The following is an 18,961-nucleotide window of genomic DNA, read 5'->3' as shown; positions in this document are numbered from 1 at the left end:
GAATTCACGGTGAATGAAGTCACGATCATCGCAGTCGAGCTTGCCACCAGGCAAAGGGTGTGATTCGTCAAACGTTCGTTGTGGATGGTGTTGTTTGTAACCACGGCTTCGTCTCATTGTCCTTGTTTTTGTTCGTGTTGCTGAACGTGAGCGGCGGTTGCAGTAGCGTCGGTCTTGGCACGCTTCCGCGTTAAGTAAGCTTCTCTATAACGTGCCAATCTGGCCACCCTTAGCTCCGCTGTTTCAGCAGGCAAATTTGAGATTTCGCAGCCTGCCGTCTAGCTATATCTACTGGATGATTAGATTACACGGCCACAGACGGCCTAGCCAGCGCGCCATCCATGGCGAGACCGAGCGACCAAGCGCCGGCGAAGCAGCCCTCGCCTAGTCACGTGGTACCACAGCGGCGAGGCTCCGAGCGAGCGCATCTGCGACGCCTCTCCGCAGCGGATCACGTGGAGTGACGTCACACCTGCCACGCTCGCGCTCCTGCGGCTCAAGTTCATTGCGACGCGATGAATGACCTCGCGCGACATTGCGTACGTTGAGCTTTCGCCCTAAAATGCAAAACACAGCGCGGCGCGGACTCTGTGCCCATCGCAGATGGCTTTCAAGATACAGCAGTCAGGGTTTCTACCAAGTTGACATTTCCAAATCCCCCGAGTTTTCCAGGTTTTCTCTGAGTGCCTTTGCAAAATTCCCTGAGTGATGTAGAACTACGTTTTATGTCAAGACGGGCTGAAACCATATCGCCCGATGCTGTCACTCTCTCGTAAGCATGTGAGAAAAATTTAAGAAAAGACGACTTAATCCAATTTGAATACTAAGGAGTAGTGTTTATGTTGTTCAAAAAAAGAATAGAAGGGAGTAGTTAGTAAAATGCACAGCAAATAAAATGTCTTCGAAATAAATTGCAAATGGAGTCGGACATTCTCAAATATGAATAAAAAGGAGGTGCATACAGAAGCAAATATTTTCGGATATGAGCTATTTCTATCAGCTGATAACAAGCTCAGTGGTATGAGGCCCGAACTTTGTCACAATTGAGATTCTCTCTCAAGAGCTCGTAAGTCAACCTCAGCTGTCCTGACATACTCTCAGCCCGCGCACGATGCCTCAGTGTTGTGTTTCACTGCTTTAAAGAGTTTATTTTGGTGTGGATGATGGACACCTGCGTCTCGGCGTCAGCCAACACTGTTTTTTGAGCTCAAGCTCCTTCGAAACGGCGGCAGCACTCTTCCTTTCCCGTTCACTCCTCAAAGCGTAGGTATTTTCTGTTCTTGCCCTCCTTCTGCCACTCGTTCGCCCCACGGACCATTTCTTGATCTTCTTGGTCAGTTGCACAGTCCACGTCCGATTTTTCGTACTCCCTAGGGGCCGCGAAAATGTCCGAAAAATCGGCCAGTTGGAAAAAATAAATGCATGTCATTTACTGCCCTTAAGGGCTCAAACCGTCACAGGGTCATTCGAAAACGTTCTGAAGGCCTGTCGGTACACGTATTAGGCATGTCGGTGCTCGTACTGTAACAGGAAATACCGGCTGCACGCGTATATAATTAAGGAATACATACTGTGTCCCATGGCAATAGCCCCTTCCCACGCTTGTAATGCTTCACTGCACCACTTTTGCGTATGCTTCACGAAGTAACATTTCTGTACAGAGGCAAAGCTGACCTTAGGGAATCGGCATTATACAACGCACCGTGCTTTCCAAGCTTCTAAGCCAATCGCGAGGACCACAAAGGCGTAGTCCGTGCCATTGCTGACAGCAGCGAATTCTTTCGATAAAGAACACGGCACACAACGGCAACAAGCTTCACGGCGAACGTCGAAGCAGCTAGGCCTAGCGTTGCCGCAGTTGTGGCTACGGCTACCAGCGGATCTGCGTGCGAGAGCGCCGGTTCGAGGCGGCGAGCTAATCAAAATGGCAGCGGTGGTGGCTTTGATTAATGCCGTTTATGACCTGCAGTCACGGCAAAACGTCCGGAAAATCGGACGGCGATGAGTTCTTGCGTCCGAAATTTCAGACGTTCTGATACATTGACTCTATGGGGTACGTGGTTGCGCCGCGAAGCCGTCCAAGTTATCGGGAATCCGGAAAGTCGGTTGTTGACTATACTCTGGCAACTCTTCTAGCCGATGACAGGACGTCAGAGACGATTCATTACAATTCCTGTCTGTTACTCGAGCCAGCATTACGGCAACTTTCGACCCTTTCAATAAAATTACAGCTGTATTTCCCTGATAGAGGCACAAATTCGCTGAGTTTTCCCTGGGGTTTTCCAGACTACTCAAAATCCCTGAGAATTCCCGGTTTTCCCGGTTGGTAGACACCCTCTGGTGGCCCAGTCGGGGGCGCGCGGCCGCCCGGAGTATAACACTCCTCCCCCTCCCCGCCCTCCCCCGAAGACTTGTGCGCGACGGAAGGCGGCGCGCTTCGTCCCCGCTTTCCTCCATTGCGTGCGCGAGATTTAGCTGCGATCGCCGGCTCACCTTTGCACGATTTCCCTCGCACATACAGCATACGGCGCGCGGCGAGGATTTTATCGCCCTTGGACTTTATACGGAACCTCACGGCGACGGCAGAAATGCGCCTGGAGTGTTCATATAATTGCTATCGCAATAAGAGATCGGAACGGGGCAAAGTGCGGATAAACGACCGTTAGCACGTACACCAACTGCTTACATGGAGTTAGGAAATAAAAAGGTTAAGTGCGGTACGCTTTGTCAGACGACTCTTCAATGTCTAGAAACCGTGTATCAGTAGGAACCTTGCACTCAAGATTTAAACGACTGTAACAAATAAAACCAGTTGCGTTTTGAATTGGTTAAAACATGCCAAGAAATTAATCAACACTACAGACTAAACCGCAGTACACACCCACCACCACATCCAAAGCTCACGAAGACGCGAGAGACAACACACAGATTGTTGCAAACCAACACATTTACTCCCCCAAGGAGGCTCCATCTGATGTTCCTTTACTCTATATGACGAACAATGTAAATACTGCGAACAGCTAGGTACACTCTGGTACATTGTCATAGATTGCAAACAAAATCCAGACTTACCTCCTCTATACCACCACCCCCAAAAGAGCAGTAGGAGACGCAGCTGTCCAGCTCCCGCCTCTGGGACCAGATCATGTCGTTGAGAGGGCGGTCGCAGCCATGACGGCGCGTGGATTTCCATGAAGAGGGGACCACTCCTGCAAATCAAGTCATCATCATGCTCATTCAAGATGTTTTTTCTTCTCTCTTGACATTCTCATTCGAATGCGTTACTTATTACTTTTCTCCCACTAAAGGTCGTGGATTCAAATGCCTTAACGCTACCTTAATTACCATGTGCCTTAATCCGCTTAACCCTAAGCAACACCAAATGCCGTGGGTTCGACTCCCACCAAATGTCGTCGGTTCGAGTACCCTAATTAACTCTATATTGATTAACTGTGCCGCATGATTAGCGGCATTAGAGAGTTTTAGAATAGGGGCCCCAAACGTTTTGGGGCCCCAAAGAAAAAGCGTCGAAACCACTGCGCATGCGCAAGACGCAAACTGCGTTTGGATTTTCCGTTGGGAACGCTATTTCACCGATTTAGCGGGAGCTCAAATAGCGTTCCCAAAAGCTTTGCGTCAACAAACATGGCGGCACCCACCGAAGCGACGGCTCTAACTTAGCACCAAACTGGGTTCGATTCGCGGTAACGCGTGAAGTTCACAAGCTAGAAGTGGCTGCAGTTATCGCTTTCTCTCAACTAGCGTGTGTTATGAAGATTGATTCATTGGACGCCGCCGATTCCGAATTCGAGTGTGGATTTTATGGCTCGTAGGCCTAACACGGCTAAGCTTGGCTGGTAAAGGCACGTAAAGTTGGTTTTGTTCCTCAAAACTAAGCACAACTAATTGTTTGCTGCTTGAAGAATAACCTCTAAATTGTAATTAAACGCGAATACACGCAAGTCAAAATTACTACTCATATCATAAAATTGAATATTTTATTTTTATTATTTTTAATCGTTTTTCTTAGACGCCGCAGTGGCGCTGTCAGCGCAAGACGCTATCCGCAAACGCAAAGCTCTATTCTAAACTATTCACTCTTGCGTGCCCCAACGCTAACAGCCGCGAAGCTCTTTGGGGCCCCAAACTATGGGCCCCTATTCTAAAACTCTCTATTGACGTGGCAGCGATGTGGAAGACGACGCACGCGCGAGGAGTGGCACGAACGCTCCGATTTTCTGTACCTCACAACGCGACCTTGAAAAATCGAGATCTAAGGCTTTCTCATTAAAAAAAGTTCGCACTTAATAATTAAGCAGTTTGCAACATAGTCAAGGGCATCTAGATTGCTCCAGCATAATTAGTTGCTACGGCAAGTTCTCTAATGTGTCGTCAAGGTCATGATGTTCATATAGTTTTTTCTACATGACTGCAGCTTGCAATACATATATTAGTATGACTGACAGTTTCTTCGTAATCTGGTTCTTCGGATGCATGGCTATAACCAGCCAACCGGGCCGCGCTCCTCCTCGCATTGGCCTCATTTCGAGGTACAGCCGACGGTCGCATTGTTTCTATTTTCTTTCTTTGTAATCACCCCCCCCCCCCCCCCGAACGTTGTGTCGCGAAACTTCTTAGAGGAGTTCGCACGTTTGTAAATGTGGCGTAACATTGGCGGGAACACTTCCTCGTGGGACCTGCAAGTATAGCAACGCGTTCGCGGGCTACACGTTATGTTCGTGCTACGGGCACGTCTCGCGCTAAGCGCACCTCATTGCATGTCCCCGAGCCACAGGCTTCCTTGCCGATTGTCACGGCTGACCGGGCCATTGTGACGTCATCAACGTCCAGCTGAAGGATAAACTGGGTGTTTATTTTTTTAGAGCACTTTCATTGCCGCTAGAAATATGTTCCTTTCCGGCCCTTCTATGTTTTAACGTTTTATTTCAAGACGTAGTAGTCCCAATGTGTGTCATTATGCATCAAATTATAGATTCATCACCGGTGCATTGAATATATGTAGAGCACGTAATAATTATTCAAACAGTCTTTGAGAATTCGTATGTGAAACTTCGAAGGAGCGTCTCAAGAAACACGAAAGAAAGTAACAATCTGCTATAAGTAAAAAAGACTAAATACACAAAATGCGCCTAGCTCCTAGTTCCCAAATTTTGTAAGCCAGACCAAGCAAAAAAAAAATATAAGAAACGTTGAGCAGACTTAGTGGCATCCATACTAGGCATAGTTATGCTTATGCTATACGGAAAAGCAGCAGCTTCGCAAATAGGCAATCGCGTAAGTTCCAATTGTGCAGCGAGCATTCGTTTTTTACTCATTGCACGAAGCAATGGTTGTCAGATGAGGGAGCATGCAGAAGCCTCTTAATACTTGATTATTGAGTTCGATCAGCTTTTCTGTGCAGGCAAGCTGCATCAAACAATACGCGTTCAACTGGCGCAGCAATCTCGACATGCTTTGTTCAGTTCCTGTACAGTAGTGCACAGCAGTGTGGAATGTCGCACAATATTCTACAATAATGAATAAGGGCACTTGCACAGGGGGTGTTCAAAATGTAAGAGATTAGTCTTTCTAGTCAAGCTTCGGTGGAAGGTAGGTCCTGAAATCGACTGCGTGCTTTTGTGTGTGTGTGAAAGCTCCACACGATGGGATCATCAGGAACCCGGCACCAGGTATCACCCCGGACACCCATACTCCCTGACGGGTGCAAATAAAGTGCTTTCTCTCTCTCTCCACACGACGGGAAAGATCGCTCGTAATAATTTGCGTTCGCGCTGTCGAAAGGTTCAGTGGGTAAAAACAATCGCGGGAGGAACAATAAAATTGTACTCCATATTAGTCGAACACAATCATCACAACAGCACACACTCACGAGCACCTACCCTTGTTCGAGACCTCGTCAAAACAGCCTAGACGTCGGATCTGAAAATAGGACGTCCGGACAGAAGCTTCTGCCTCTTCGCTGATGCTGTCATTTAAAGATTAGGTGACTGAGTCGACCAAAGCGCCAATTTTTCGTCGTTTATTTCGGAAGAGCTAAAAGCAGTGGAGGCAAGTTTCGACGACACTTCCAGTCGAATTTTTAGAGCGCGGCTCCTAGGCGCCCGTTTCTGCGGCGAGCGTAGGCGTTGTCCCTCGTAACCGCGCGAAAAAAGACATCAAAGGATGAAGGCGGGCGCGAGGAGGAAAGGGGGGGGGAGGAGGGTGTAGCGTAACAATGAGGCGGGAAGCCGGCGAGGAGGGTATGGCGAAAGTGTGAGAAGAAAAGCGTGGTGCCACGCTATGCGGCGACGATGGCTGCGAGATGGCGCCAGAGTAGCGCGCGCCATCTATATGGGGAACAAAGCGCTGCATGAGCGGAGGTCTGTCTGCGGCGGCTGCTGTGAATCGCGCCCGCGCGTCACCCCACGCGCCGCCTCTCGCGATCTCCCGATTAGCGAGGAAGTCGCGCCAGACGTCGCTCCGTTTGCAACGTGCAGCACGAGACAGATTGTCCGCTCCAGCCAATATATCGCGAAACGAAAACACGTATACAGCTGCACTGAAATTTTGCATTGGGGGGTATTGCAATCTTTTGTTTAACAACGCCTAGAAAAACTGCCAATCAAATTGACCGATTTCTACAGGCCTGGTAACAAAAGAGTTAATTCGTTGGCTTTTGCCATAAAGCATGTGAGCTTAAAAACAAAAAGCCTCAAACAGATCTCGTGCAGCCTCCTAAGATGCAGGTACTGCAACAGTGCCGTTGAGAGCATATGTGCTGTCTGTCAACTCCAGTATTATGACCCAAAATTATAACAGACTTTATTACTGTAGCCCGAGACCCAAAGCACCGCCGTAAGGCCACAATGGGTTATGAACACCAGCTTTGTAGTCGTATGGGAATCGAGCACTTAGGGCGAATGCCAATGTTTTCGCAATCGCTGCGGTTTCTACAAGTATAAACAACAACAATGCAAGTATAGAACAATAACATTTGCGATAGGTAGTGACTACAGTGACGGGGCCCGGCACTTTAACATCTGCACTACAGTGACGGGGCCCGGTACTTTAACATCCACACTACGGTGACGGGGCCTGTCGCTTTAACAACAACACTACACCGACGGGGCCGTCACTATAACGACGGAGTCGCCATCTGTCGGAAGCGCCTCACATGCGTCGGCGTTAAACATACTACGCGGCAGCCCTCCTGAACAATTTTGCAAGTACTCTCGAAATGGCAGTATTTTACCTTTAAAATGATCATGTTGGATAAACGGAAAGCACAGAATGGTTTACAAACACTATCTTTTTGCCTACTACGTACAGTAAGCTGGGACACTGCGAGCGGTCGCCGCGATCAATTCCACCGAACCGGTTTGCGTGAAACGAAAGCAATCGCTGAGAAAACTATGTGAAAGATGTTCTTATAGTGGGATGGCTGTCTGTGTAACTAAATGTAGCATAACAGAATGAAGCTGCAATGCAGCGATCGCACGGGTTCGCGGTGACCGACTTCGCGTCTGCATGCATGTCCTCGCGCAATGTTTCGCTTTCGCTCCGATCACGTTTTCGCACCGTGCCGTGAGCTTTATGCCGCAGCATATGACCATTTGACAGTACGCAAGCAACCATTGTTGCATGGACACTATCGGAGCTGTTCAAAAATAATTTTGTTATAGCTATGGTCTTCGACGCCTACAGCGACTTGCGATGTTCCGTTGCGATGATTCAGTCTTAATTTTTTTTTCTTTCCTCTAAAGTCTTGGAATCTTCAATATCATCATTTCTCAAATTTTATCGAACTGCATGTTTATCAATCTTCTAAGCGAGCAATTACCCGCTGCTTCTTTTTCTTAATTCAGTAGAATATTCATTGTCTGGTGCTACACAAGCAGGAACATGTGCCGTGCCTTTTTTAATGTGTTTTTACCATTCCCCTTCCATTAGAGTGAACTTTCTTTCTTTATTATAATCATCACAGGTGTTACAGTGCATACGCAAAAGATTGTACATTCGTGGACAAGTACCCATTGCGGTCGTTCGATCCGTATGTGTGCAATCGATGTATTCCGTTACTGCACGGAAGTTGCTGACATCGTGAAATTCACGTGGTGTTGTGGACAGTACTGGAATAAAATACCGCGGTCCGTGAAGTGCTCGGCATCCCCATAAGCGCCAGCACAGAGAAGCTCATGCAGCTGGGGGTCCACAACACCTTCGATGAGGTTGGGTCACAGAAGTTAGTCCAGGTTGTCAGGCTCGCTTCCTCGCCTGCGGGGTGGCGGATCCTGGAGGCGCTGGACTTTAACCCTACAGGGAAAGGCGGTGCGTGCTCGACGCGTGGTCGCGGGAGGCCGTCACGGTCTCGCCGTTCCCGCGCAACGTGCACCCGCAACGCAATGTAGGCACACGCCGGGCCCGAGCTGCCGCACTTCTCGGATCCGTCGCCGACGATCCACGATCGGTCGCGTTCGTCGACGTCGCCCAATACGGTTCGTCCGACCGGTTCGCGGCGGCCGTGGTGGTTCACAGGGGGAACCTAACGCCGCGTCCGCGCGGGGCAGGTGTCCGGATTGCGGAGATCCATTCTGCACTTAGAACACATGCTCTGGCGGTGTCCCTCGTTACGGGACCACGGTCATCTCACCACGGAAGAAGAGTGGGAGGAGGCGGTGAGGCACGGCCTGCCCGTCCCAACGTCGGAAGGGCTCGCGGCCGCCCCCTCCCTCATAAGGGGGTTTCGGAGTCGCTCCTCAGCACCTTAATAAAGTTCACTGCCTGCCGTGAAGTGCTCGAAGTTGTTTGCATAGAATGTTTGAAAGAACTGCAGGGCAGAGGTTAAAGCGCCGAGCCCCGTCACTGTAGTGTATATGTTAAAGTACCGGGGCCCGTCACTGTAGTACAGATGTTAAAGTGCCGGGCCCCGTCACTGTAGTGCATATGTTAAAGTACCGGGCCCCGTCACTGTAGTACAGATGTTAAAGTGCCGGGCCCCGTCACTGTAGTCACTACCTTTGCGATAACCCTGAAGGAATGTATAGGAGGGAAATCATTAGGAGTTGAACAATTTTCAAAAAACGCGCTCTTTACAGCACAGATTCCTTCTTTGGCCACACGTGTGCTGCGTTCGCGTTCCATTTAAAGCCGCTCCAAAGACAGCTCGGCTTTCCGCTGGATTCCCGTCAAGTACACGCCCTCGTTTAGTCGGTGCGACCAGTGTGACAGTCGTGGTGTCGAGGCCGCCTAAACTCGTACATTCTCCGTGTTTGTTTGCCGGCACGTTCTTGAATCGTAAGTTACCGTCTTCTGTGAAATATTTGCTTGTGCGATAAGCGAGCTGCTTTACGCCTGCGAGTATTGTAGCTTGTGGCTGATGTGGCAACCGCGGAGCGCTACCACAGATCGCGAGCAGTTTGTTGTCGGTGCGTTTGGCAAAGCCATCTTCTTTATTCTGTGGCAAAGCTGCGGCAAGCGACCAGCGCGGAGCAGCAGCTGTAACCCGATTTTGCTGTTTAAAACGCATGTTTTGATAGCAGCTGCGCCGCTTAGTTGCCTTTAGAATGCCGTCTCATCACTGCTCCACAGTTTAAACTGCTAAGCATGCAGTTTCAGAATGAACGTCGATTTTGGTCATGAACCAGGTTGAAGACAGCGTTATCAAGAAGTATTCGATCGTGAGGAAGCAGGCGGGAGAGAAATTCGGCGCAACACGAGACGAAACTCGGGTGCATCGGATCGGGCCGGTCCTGCGTGGCTTATCCCGGAAACGAACAAAAACGAGATTTTTCCACGCGTATTTGGGTTGGAACTAATTGCGGAAAAGCTCGCGCAGTCGCAGTTCCCAGTTGCACTTTCTCATCCAAATTATCTCTGAAAGAAGACTCCTCATCGCGCATGCGAGCGTACGTTACAATCGTAGCGATCGAAATGCAATCCATGCACCCCGCCTATCAAGTTTGGCCACGTGATCGCGGCACGGCGTTTGCAACATTCAGCCACGAGCTTTTGCACGCCTCGAGGCGCAAAGCGAACGCGTAGGAGGAAGCTTGCAGCGAATACATGTTGGCACGCGTCAGCGAAAGCGCGCCAGTCGACACCATCGGCGAGTGATTCACGACGTCAGAAGTCTATACCGCTCCCCGATGTTATCGGAACTTCCGCTTTTTCGCTGCCGGCAACGAGATCGAGACAACTACGTTGATCCGAGCTGTTGCAACGTGTAGGAGCATTTGAAAAAAAAGTGTTGGCAATTTGGCTGCAAGTGGTCGGCGCGTCTTAATATAGAGACAACGTGCATGTTTCCACGCCAGATACCTAGCTTGCGTTTCTTTTGACCGAATGTATCAGGTGAAATGAGATCCCGATTTTGGATAGTAGCATATAGTAAGTGGATAGCATAAACATATTAAGGGAATGGTTAGATGAACGAATGGCCACGTTCAAAGATGTGCATTCAGAGGAATAATTGTCCATTGTGATGTACACGCACTCTGGAATGACTAAATTTTAGAAGTCCGTTGCATCAAAATAAATGTGGGCATTGTATTGTTTAATGTGAAACCGACCGTCAGTGTTGCGAATTTTCTTTCAAATATTTTAATTCGTTGCGAACAGCTCAGAAAGATGGGGTGTACAGAAAATTGTACTGCTTTTCATCCAGTTCACAGGAACTGTTGCTCATGGCTTTAAATTTTGTGGTCCTCCCGTGTGGCCGTTACGCGGTACCCAAAAATATATTTCAACTATCCTTGAGAAGGACGATTTTGCTTAGGATATTGTGAATGGAGGTTTACAGCTTACACATCATGTGACATTCAAAAGGACACAATAAAGTTGACATGGCTGCCAGTCCAATTGTCATCTGTGCTTCTGTCGCCTTTGTGCTGTCTTTCAGAGCATTGATACAAATCAGCTACACCAACATGAGCCTCTTAACATTGTTATTCATGATGCAAGCCTTCGTACCCGACTAATATAGCTGACTGTGAGCCTCTTGCATTGGCATCCAGGTGAAAGACATGGACATCTTCAAGGGCAAGACGCTTGTGCTTAAGGATGGCAGCGAGCACCCGGCGGAGAAGGCTCTCGGCAATGCCAAAGCCGTGGCCCTGTACTTCTCGGCTCACTGGTGCCCGCCATGCCGCATGTTCACGCCAGTACTGGCCGAAGCATACAAGGAAATGAAGGACGAGTGTGCGGCACCTATCGAAGTTGTCTTCATCTCGTCGGACCGCTCCAACGCAGACATGCTGAAATACATGGAAGAGAGCCACGGGGCGTGGTATGCCATTAAGCACGGCGACACATTCCAACAGTGAGTACTCGGCTGTGGTCAGCAAAATGGGCCCATATTAACAAGCATAAGTGCCACCTGTGATTGGTCATTGCTGCAGTGATTGTCAAATTAGAAAGACGATCGGTATGATGAGTTGCACGCTCACCAACCAAGTTTTGTGCCATCTGCGCTTGGTCGTTGCTATGGCTGGCTAGTTTCTTCCTGACAGTTGTTTGTAACACTCTTGATTGTATTAACCCACACTGCTAAAATTCCTTTATGGCATCGCAGTATCCAAATATCAATAATTTTGTTGAGTAGCCAGTGCCTGAACATTGGCCAATGGCAAAACAGCAACTGTGTTTGATTGTTGCTGTGGTGATCATTCGAGTACCACGAAAATAGCTGTGATGAGTAGCCAGTGCCTGAATGCTGGTAAATGAGAAAACAGTTTTGTGTAAAAAGCTTTTGTCTCAATTCACAATGATTGCTGGTGCCCAAATGGCAGCAAATAAAGAAATGCTCCTATGCAATGGAAGGTTTGCAAATACAGGCCAGATTCCCCCATGTACTTAAGTATTACTTAGCATACTTAGGTATCAAAGCTTAAGCTGAGTACTGAGAAGTAAGCATTTGAATTTCTGGTTATTTTTTGCAAGTGAAAAGCCTTGCCTACTGTGGGTTGTTTCAGCATATTTATTTCATGCTTCATTATGCTCTAAAAGAAAGACACTAGGAAATCCGCAACTCCAACCAGGGTTGCTGTTTGGCTTGCATTTTAGTTTCACACTTACAGTTTGTATTATTATCTAGCCTTACTAATACACGGTGTGGCCAAATTTTTCTGTGTGTCATGACATCACTGTAATACTGACGATGCCAGGTCTGGCATGTCGAGACAACCTTCGTATAATCAAACGAAAGCATTTTTATATGTGCTTCCCAACCTGCATGCTTGCTAAGTTACCTTTATACATGCAAGAATCATGTAGTAGCGCTTTTACAAATCATGCTAATGTGTGTCAGTACTCCTTTTTAAAGGTCCTTTTCTTCTATCCTCTTTGACCCAACCAAACATGAAGGGAGCTGAAAACCAAGTATGGCGTCAGCAGTATTCCCACCCTCATCGTCATCAAGAGGGACGGCACTGTGATAACTGCCAACGGACGCGGCGACATACAATCCGAAGGGCCCAGAGCCTTCGTCAAGTGGGCCGGTGCAGCATAGGATTGCCAAGCTCGCCCGCCTCTTCGCACTGTAGGCGTTTGCCTTAGAAGCTAGACTTGCCAGCTCTCTTAACATTTGTGCTTCCAACCTAGCTTTCTATTAGTTACTGTTGCTAAAACAAAAAAACAAACAAAAATATTGTTTTTCTGGGTCGCCAGTTGTTTACAGCTCAAAAGTATACACGCTGCTGAAATTATTTACATTTCTTTTTTATCAGTGTCTGGGTTGTATAGTACACACGGCTAAGGACTCCTTAATCCGTCTGTGGTTTATATTATACATTAGATACATCTTTAATACTAACCTCACATTCTCTTTTACCCGGTGTCTATTGTGCTTCCGGTTTAACAAGTAGATGTAGTGCTCTTTTGCAAATGCATCAATGTGAATATACATTGCAGCAACTTAGTGATAGCTGAATGTCATTCAAGCATTTTCTTTTTGCATGGCTCTCGACCATTGTACAGAGCTGCCATGGATATTCAGGGTGGTGTTGTTGCTGGTGATAGTGAAGCGGGAATTTCAAAATGGACCGACAGCGGATCAGCACGTGAAATTTATGAAGCCTCCAATGCAGGTGAAAAATATCGACATAACATGCATTTGCGATTGCAGATATGTTTATGTTGAAAAGTTGCAACTTCCGTTATTCGGATGAACCTGTTATACATGGCACAGTTGGGAGTGGGTGAATTGCACACCACCTAAGGGAAATTAATTTTTCTGTTGCGCAGGCAGTATCGCTCATTTTTTGTAGTCGTACTGTCATGGTTTTGTGTCATGCATCAACCACCCTTTTATGTGATTTTATGTGCAACATGCCTCACTGGAACAAATTGCATTGTGTCCACTGGCCCAGCCAACTGGAGCACACTGAAAGTGATAACCCCAAAAGTGGTTGTTCAATGATGAGGGCAGATTTATGTTGCACTGCTGAAAAAGAAGGGTCCTTAAAGATTTGTTGTCGGTCTGTTTAAGTACTTACGTGTAGAAGGATGCTGTGGTTAATTTTTATTCAGGCTTTCGTCATGCAATACTTTTTTTTTCCTTTCATAAAAGAATATTTTTACATGTTGCAAGTATTCTGCCTTACCTTTCAAAAGTATATTTTATGTATTGCGTGCCACTACCCAAGCTAGCCCAAAGACGCTGTTTTGCATAGCTATTCAGAGTATAATATATATATATCTTTGTGGTACTATACTATATTGTTTCAGGGAATTGATGTATGCCTGTCTAACTTTACGACCAGTACCAAACCCGATTTATTTAACCCAAAGAAATTGCTCCCTTAATTTCATCACTTTGACATCCAACCTTCTTATTTTATTTTTTTCACTGCATTTTATATAATGTACTTTCACAGGCTAAATAAACTCTTTGGCAAACCACTGTATGAGTTTGGCGTCTCTTGAAATTCGACAATGATTCCCTGCAGTGTATTAGCATTCAGCTAATATGCACAAAGCTTGACAGACTGCATGTTTAGACTAGTCTTTTGCATTCCTAGAGCTGAAAAATGTGACGCGAGCAAAGGTGAATGGCATAAACAGGTGTAGGACATCCAGATCGTCTTCATCCACTTTGCTTGTGCAATGTTTTTCCAGTCGGGAGCACCAGACTGCATATTCGATTTTGAACTGCTGCAACCCAAGAACACTTTAAACACCTTCTGGTATGAACATGTCTTGAAAGTGAAACTGGACCACTGCCATCTTGCCAAGGGTGTGAAAAATAGGAAACGCTTCCTGCGAGCTTATGATGTGTCTACTGCACTTTCCAATTCCCCGATTTTTCCAGGTTTCTGCCTCAATGTTTTTACGAAAATTTTACAGGCACTCTGTGACAATAGAGGTTCGAGCATAAGGGGGGAAAAAAGATTGTACTGTATAGCTTGCAGAGTTACTACGCTGGTACATAGTTTTCAATAATTACTACGAGTAAACTGTTAATCAGGTGGAATGCACCACATTTGACTGAAACATGTTTCATAGTAGCCTAGCTACCAGGCCAGGCTCCCAGAACCAGTAAAAGACACCATTATTTGTGGAGGGAGTAGGTTCTTTTGAATACTGTGCCTCCTTCTGGCATACCGCTAGTCTTTCCACAGCCACCTTAGGTAGCCATTTTATATTAGCAGGAAACAACAAGCTTTTATTTTCCACTAAGCCTTGCATTTGAGCAGCATGCAAATTTTTCTTGAAGCTCTTGATTACTACAGAGCCACAGTCGAAATCTGGCCCTTTTAGTTGGGCACATTGAAAAGCTCTAGGCAAGGACAGTTTTTCTGCTCTTGACACACACATCTTTGTGCAAAGATGTCGGTAATGATTCTTTTTTTTTTCTCATTGAAATCGATGGCAATTGTCGTTTACTTGTTTCAATGCACTGCAAAGCTGGCAGAAGGTGCACTTCTCCCTTGTGCATAACAGTAACATTTCGGAACCAAAGAGGTTTTCAAATAAAATTGCTGAAGTGGACGTGTCCCAAAAGTGAAGCCCAACCTTTTTTTTGCCAGAGGCAAGAAAAAGTGTTAGCGTATAGTGGAGAACACAAAATTCACTTTATTCCCACTTTGCGCGGGTTTTAATTTTGCTTCGTGGACTCTGCTCGGCGTGCGTCTTTGCGTCACCGGTTTTCGGATGAAACCTTTATACCTTGGCAAATTTTATGGGGGATTATGATCTCAGTATTCAGTTAAAGGTAGTAGGTTAAAAAACAAATGCTTTTATTTTCTGGTTAGCCCAGTATTTACGTCATCAAAGCAAAAGCACTTGAACGGCGAGCATACTTTGGCTGGTAGCCCCAGTTTCTCCCTTTAGGTGCAGTAAGGGCAAGTGATGGCTTCAACTCTGCTGGTAAGCAGCTCTGGGGGCTGCCATTTCAGAGGTATATTTATTTTAAACCTCCTTGCCACAACTACACTGACCATGAGAATGCGGGAACAAACTTTTTCATACAGGTCAAAAGAACCTCGGATGTTTTTCAGAGCCCTGTCAATGCCATTCCTGAAAGCTAAGGTATAGTATTAAAGGGACACTAAAGGCAAACATTAAGGCAAGCTAAAGTGGTAGATTAGTGGTCGAGAATCTCTAAGGTGTCAATATCATCGCGAACAGAGCCTAAATACTCAAGAAATTGAGTTAAATGCAGGACATGATTAGAGACTCCTCCGGGACTTTCAAGCGCTTGCCTGATGACGAAAGCACTCCTCAGGTAAATTTTGCCAATAGTACTCAATCACTTGTTGCAAAAAACATCCTCCTGTTGTATTATAAGGCGAGATAAAATGCTACTTGTCCAGCTCTATCATTTTTTGAAAAAATAACGCAGGCGGTCGAAACGTTTCGCTTTCTCTCGACTCTGCACCGCCCACGCTTTCGTGTTTCAGTAGTTTCATTGTCGCGCAGTGCTGCACTGGTTTCGCTGGCTCGCGAAACTCGCGCAAACTGCAAGTAGCAGAGACTTCAACTTCCGTGTAATGTCGCGGGTTGCCCGAACAATCTGCGTCACTTGACCAAACAGCAACTGCAGAGGCGTATCCACCGCTCTGTCACTTTGCCTTGGCTCAGTACCGCCGTCTGTCGGGTGCCGTTTTACTCACCGACAGCAGCAAAGGGTGGTGATGGTGTATGCAACGTCACCACTCCCCCAGTTGGGTGGCGGGAGATTTGAATTTTGAAAATGGCATTCGGACTCTTCAGATGCAATTTTCTCGTAAACTAAGTATTTTCTTGCCACGAAACAAGCGTTTAGAAGTTTCTGGAATGGTATTTAAACAGTCCACGTTGACTCAGCATTTGCCTTTAGCGTCCCTTTAAGGCATAACCATGCAAAAATTGTATAACATTCTAGGCTGGTCTTGTTTCACAAAATCGTTTTCACATATGTCACAACTCGCCCTAGCTTGCATAGTGTTAATGTATCCCACAGCTACACTTTCATCAAACTTTCCCAAAAGTATTATGCTTCTTCACACATCAGTCATAGTAATAAGTTGACACCAGCACAGTGAAAAAATATTTACCCATATTGGTTAACTTGATGTACTCCGTAGGACTGGGAACTCCTTTCTGAATTGATCACCTCTACGCAAGATGGTTTTCCTGCATCAAAAGCTAGTATTGTATAACCCAAGAATCTTTTCTTATTACTGTACTCACCTGCACCACTTCACTCTGTAGTGCCTTCAAGCTTTGAGGGTAGTAACAAATAAATAACCTTCAACAGAATTTGGCAGCAACAGCTGATATAAGGACTTTTCAGCTGAATTTGCAGCATTGCAATACATCACCACCATCACCATGTCAACAGCAAAATATGTTTATGAAAGATAAAGGAAAAGAAGGCATTCCAGCCAGCACTGAGCAGGGGATCTTCACTTTTGAAAATTGTACCACCAGCACACCTGAAGCTGTGCAAGCACCAATAGCACCACTACCTGATGAAACGGTCATGATACACACTACAGGGCACGAGACAATAAACCAGCACTTGTTAACATGGTCAAACAAGGCAGACAGATGATGATTGGGATCAATCCCAATCGTGAACGAAGTTGCCCCATGCAACTGGGTTATAAGAAATTAAGCAAAGCCGGTGGCAAAAGGTGAAAGGTGAGCTGGAAAAAAAAAGAAAAGCAATGCCGGTAGTTCTCCAAAGCAGATGATTCACATCCCGCTGGTATTGTTTATTTCTTTTTTTCTTTTGTAACTGATATTAAGTGAGACAATGAGTGCCCTACACTGTATGCATTAATGCAGTATCACGGTCAATGCTCCATGGATGCACATTTCGCGAAGCCGAAGGACGTTCATTGCTCGCTCATGGCACCACAGTTCATAGAAAGGCATAAGGACCTTACTACAGTTGGTGCACTGATCTCTCTTCCAACATTTTAATCAGAAAGCAATGTTTTCCGAACAAAATATATTCATCGTAGGTTACTTTCAGGATTACATTCTTCAGCTGTGAGAATTCATATGCACACTTCCTTAAATGGGCTTAAAGATTACGCTTCTGATATAATAAATTCATCATTCGTAGAGAGAACAGAGCTTTTGTAAGTAATAGAATGACAAAAATGGAAAATTGGAGCAGTGACACCTTTTGCGGACTGGTACCTCTTGCGTGCCGTCAGCACTGACCAATTCACAGACAGTGGCATAGAGGTAGGTCATGTCAACTTGTCTGTTTTAGTGGGGGCAGTTCAAACTGGGGAGCAGCAACGGGACTTTGGCCGGCAGTTTTCTACATGACAAAGTGATATGACATAACAGTGATTGCAGATACAACAGACCACAAACTTTTTAAGAACTCCTTAAGTAATGGTAACTAATAGGTAGAATTTCCACTTTACTGGTTCTCTGTTGTTCCATATTGTGTGTTTTCTTTTTGGCACATTTTGTAAGATTTAAATTATTTGCTGTACTATTTGTTAGTTTAGTAATATTTTGGTGTACTTTTCACTTGTGTGTTATATTTAGCTCTGATGTATTTTATTACCTTATTATTTATTTGATTTTTGATGCAACCACTCCCCCCTGTAATGCTTCGGCCCTGAGGGTACAATACATGAAGTGATATATTGGTACACAGAAAACGAGGATAACCTTCTAGACCTATAATCTACCGATCTAGCTTGACATACTATCTTCCTTTTGTGTCCTCTTTAATGACACCAAAGGACATTTGTCAACTGTTGCAAATTTTTTGTAAAGGTTACGAATTTCGGCTGGTTCTACATTTTTACGAACATTAAGCCAGGTATTATGAAAAAATCAATTCTGTTCGCGAAAATATTTCAAATGAATTTAAAGATAGAGTGGCGCAAGATTGCAAGACCAAGGGACCAACTGCCCAGGACGTATCTTGAGATTTTAGTGGAAATTGATGGACTCTGATGTATAGCGATAGAATGGAACATGCTGTGCCTGGCTTAAGTAGGAATTATTTTAAATTGGCACAGAATGTCTAAAAGAAACAGTATGTTGCAACGCTTTGCAGTGAAACTGTGGTACTATACTCCGTTTCAGGAGTTCCTTGCGGCAGAGCCAAGGCTACGAATCTTGCGAGCGCAAATTCTTGAGCAGTGAGATCCGGTGTCTTGGTTTGGAACCCACTGGACAACTAAATGGCATTCACAAGTGGTCTTGCTGGCAGGTGTTTATTTGGAAGCTTCTCTGCAAGTCGCAACTGCGGTTTATTGCTTCGTTTTTTTTAGTAGAACACTTACTGAGGCTCTACGATATTGAAAAACAGAGTTCTCCACTTATTCAAATGAAGGTGTGCAAAGAAACAAAAAAATTAATGCAACACTGTCATACATACATTAACTTGTACTTAAAACAGTACAAACAATTAATTGCTTTAAGAGTGGCTAAATGCATATTTGTCAGCGCAGCCTTCATGAGTAGTGGTAGCGCTCCCTCATGGGTAGTGGTTCGTTCTTCGCAA

The 18,961-nt window shown here is 45.9% G+C and overlaps 1 protein-coding gene across 1 annotated transcript; it reads left to right on the top strand.

Annotated features, from left to right (window-relative positions):
* Positions 1-9,000: 9,000 nt before the first annotated feature.
* LOC139049598 (nucleoredoxin-like protein 2) lies at positions 9,001-13,897 on the top strand. The gene is made up of 3 exons (XM_070525177.1): positions 9,001-9,294; positions 11,013-11,317; positions 12,361-13,897. The coding sequence occupies exons 2-3, from the start codon at positions 11,022-11,024 to the stop codon at positions 12,503-12,505; spliced, it is 441 nt and encodes a 146-aa protein (XP_070381278.1). The 5' UTR covers positions 9,001-9,294; positions 11,013-11,021; the 3' UTR covers positions 12,506-13,897.
* Positions 13,898-18,961: the final 5,064 nt, after the last annotated feature.

Source organism: Dermacentor albipictus, chromosome 9 (assembly GCF_038994185.2).
Source record: "Dermacentor albipictus isolate Rhodes 1998 colony chromosome 9, USDA_Dalb.pri_finalv2, whole genome shotgun sequence".
NCBI classification, from domain to species: domain Eukaryota; kingdom Metazoa; phylum Arthropoda; class Arachnida; order Ixodida; family Ixodidae; genus Dermacentor; species Dermacentor albipictus.
This window is presented reverse-complemented; position numbering and strand designations above follow the sequence as displayed.

Coding starts and splice junctions, on each gene's coding strand:
- LOC139049598 (XM_070525177.1), top strand. CDS start 11,022: ATGGACATCTTCAAGGGCAAGACGCTTGTGCTTAAGGATGGCAGCGAG. Junction 11,318..12,360: donor CACGGCGACACATTCCAACA/GTGAGTACTCGG, acceptor CCAAACATGAAG/GGAGCTGAAAACCAAGTATG.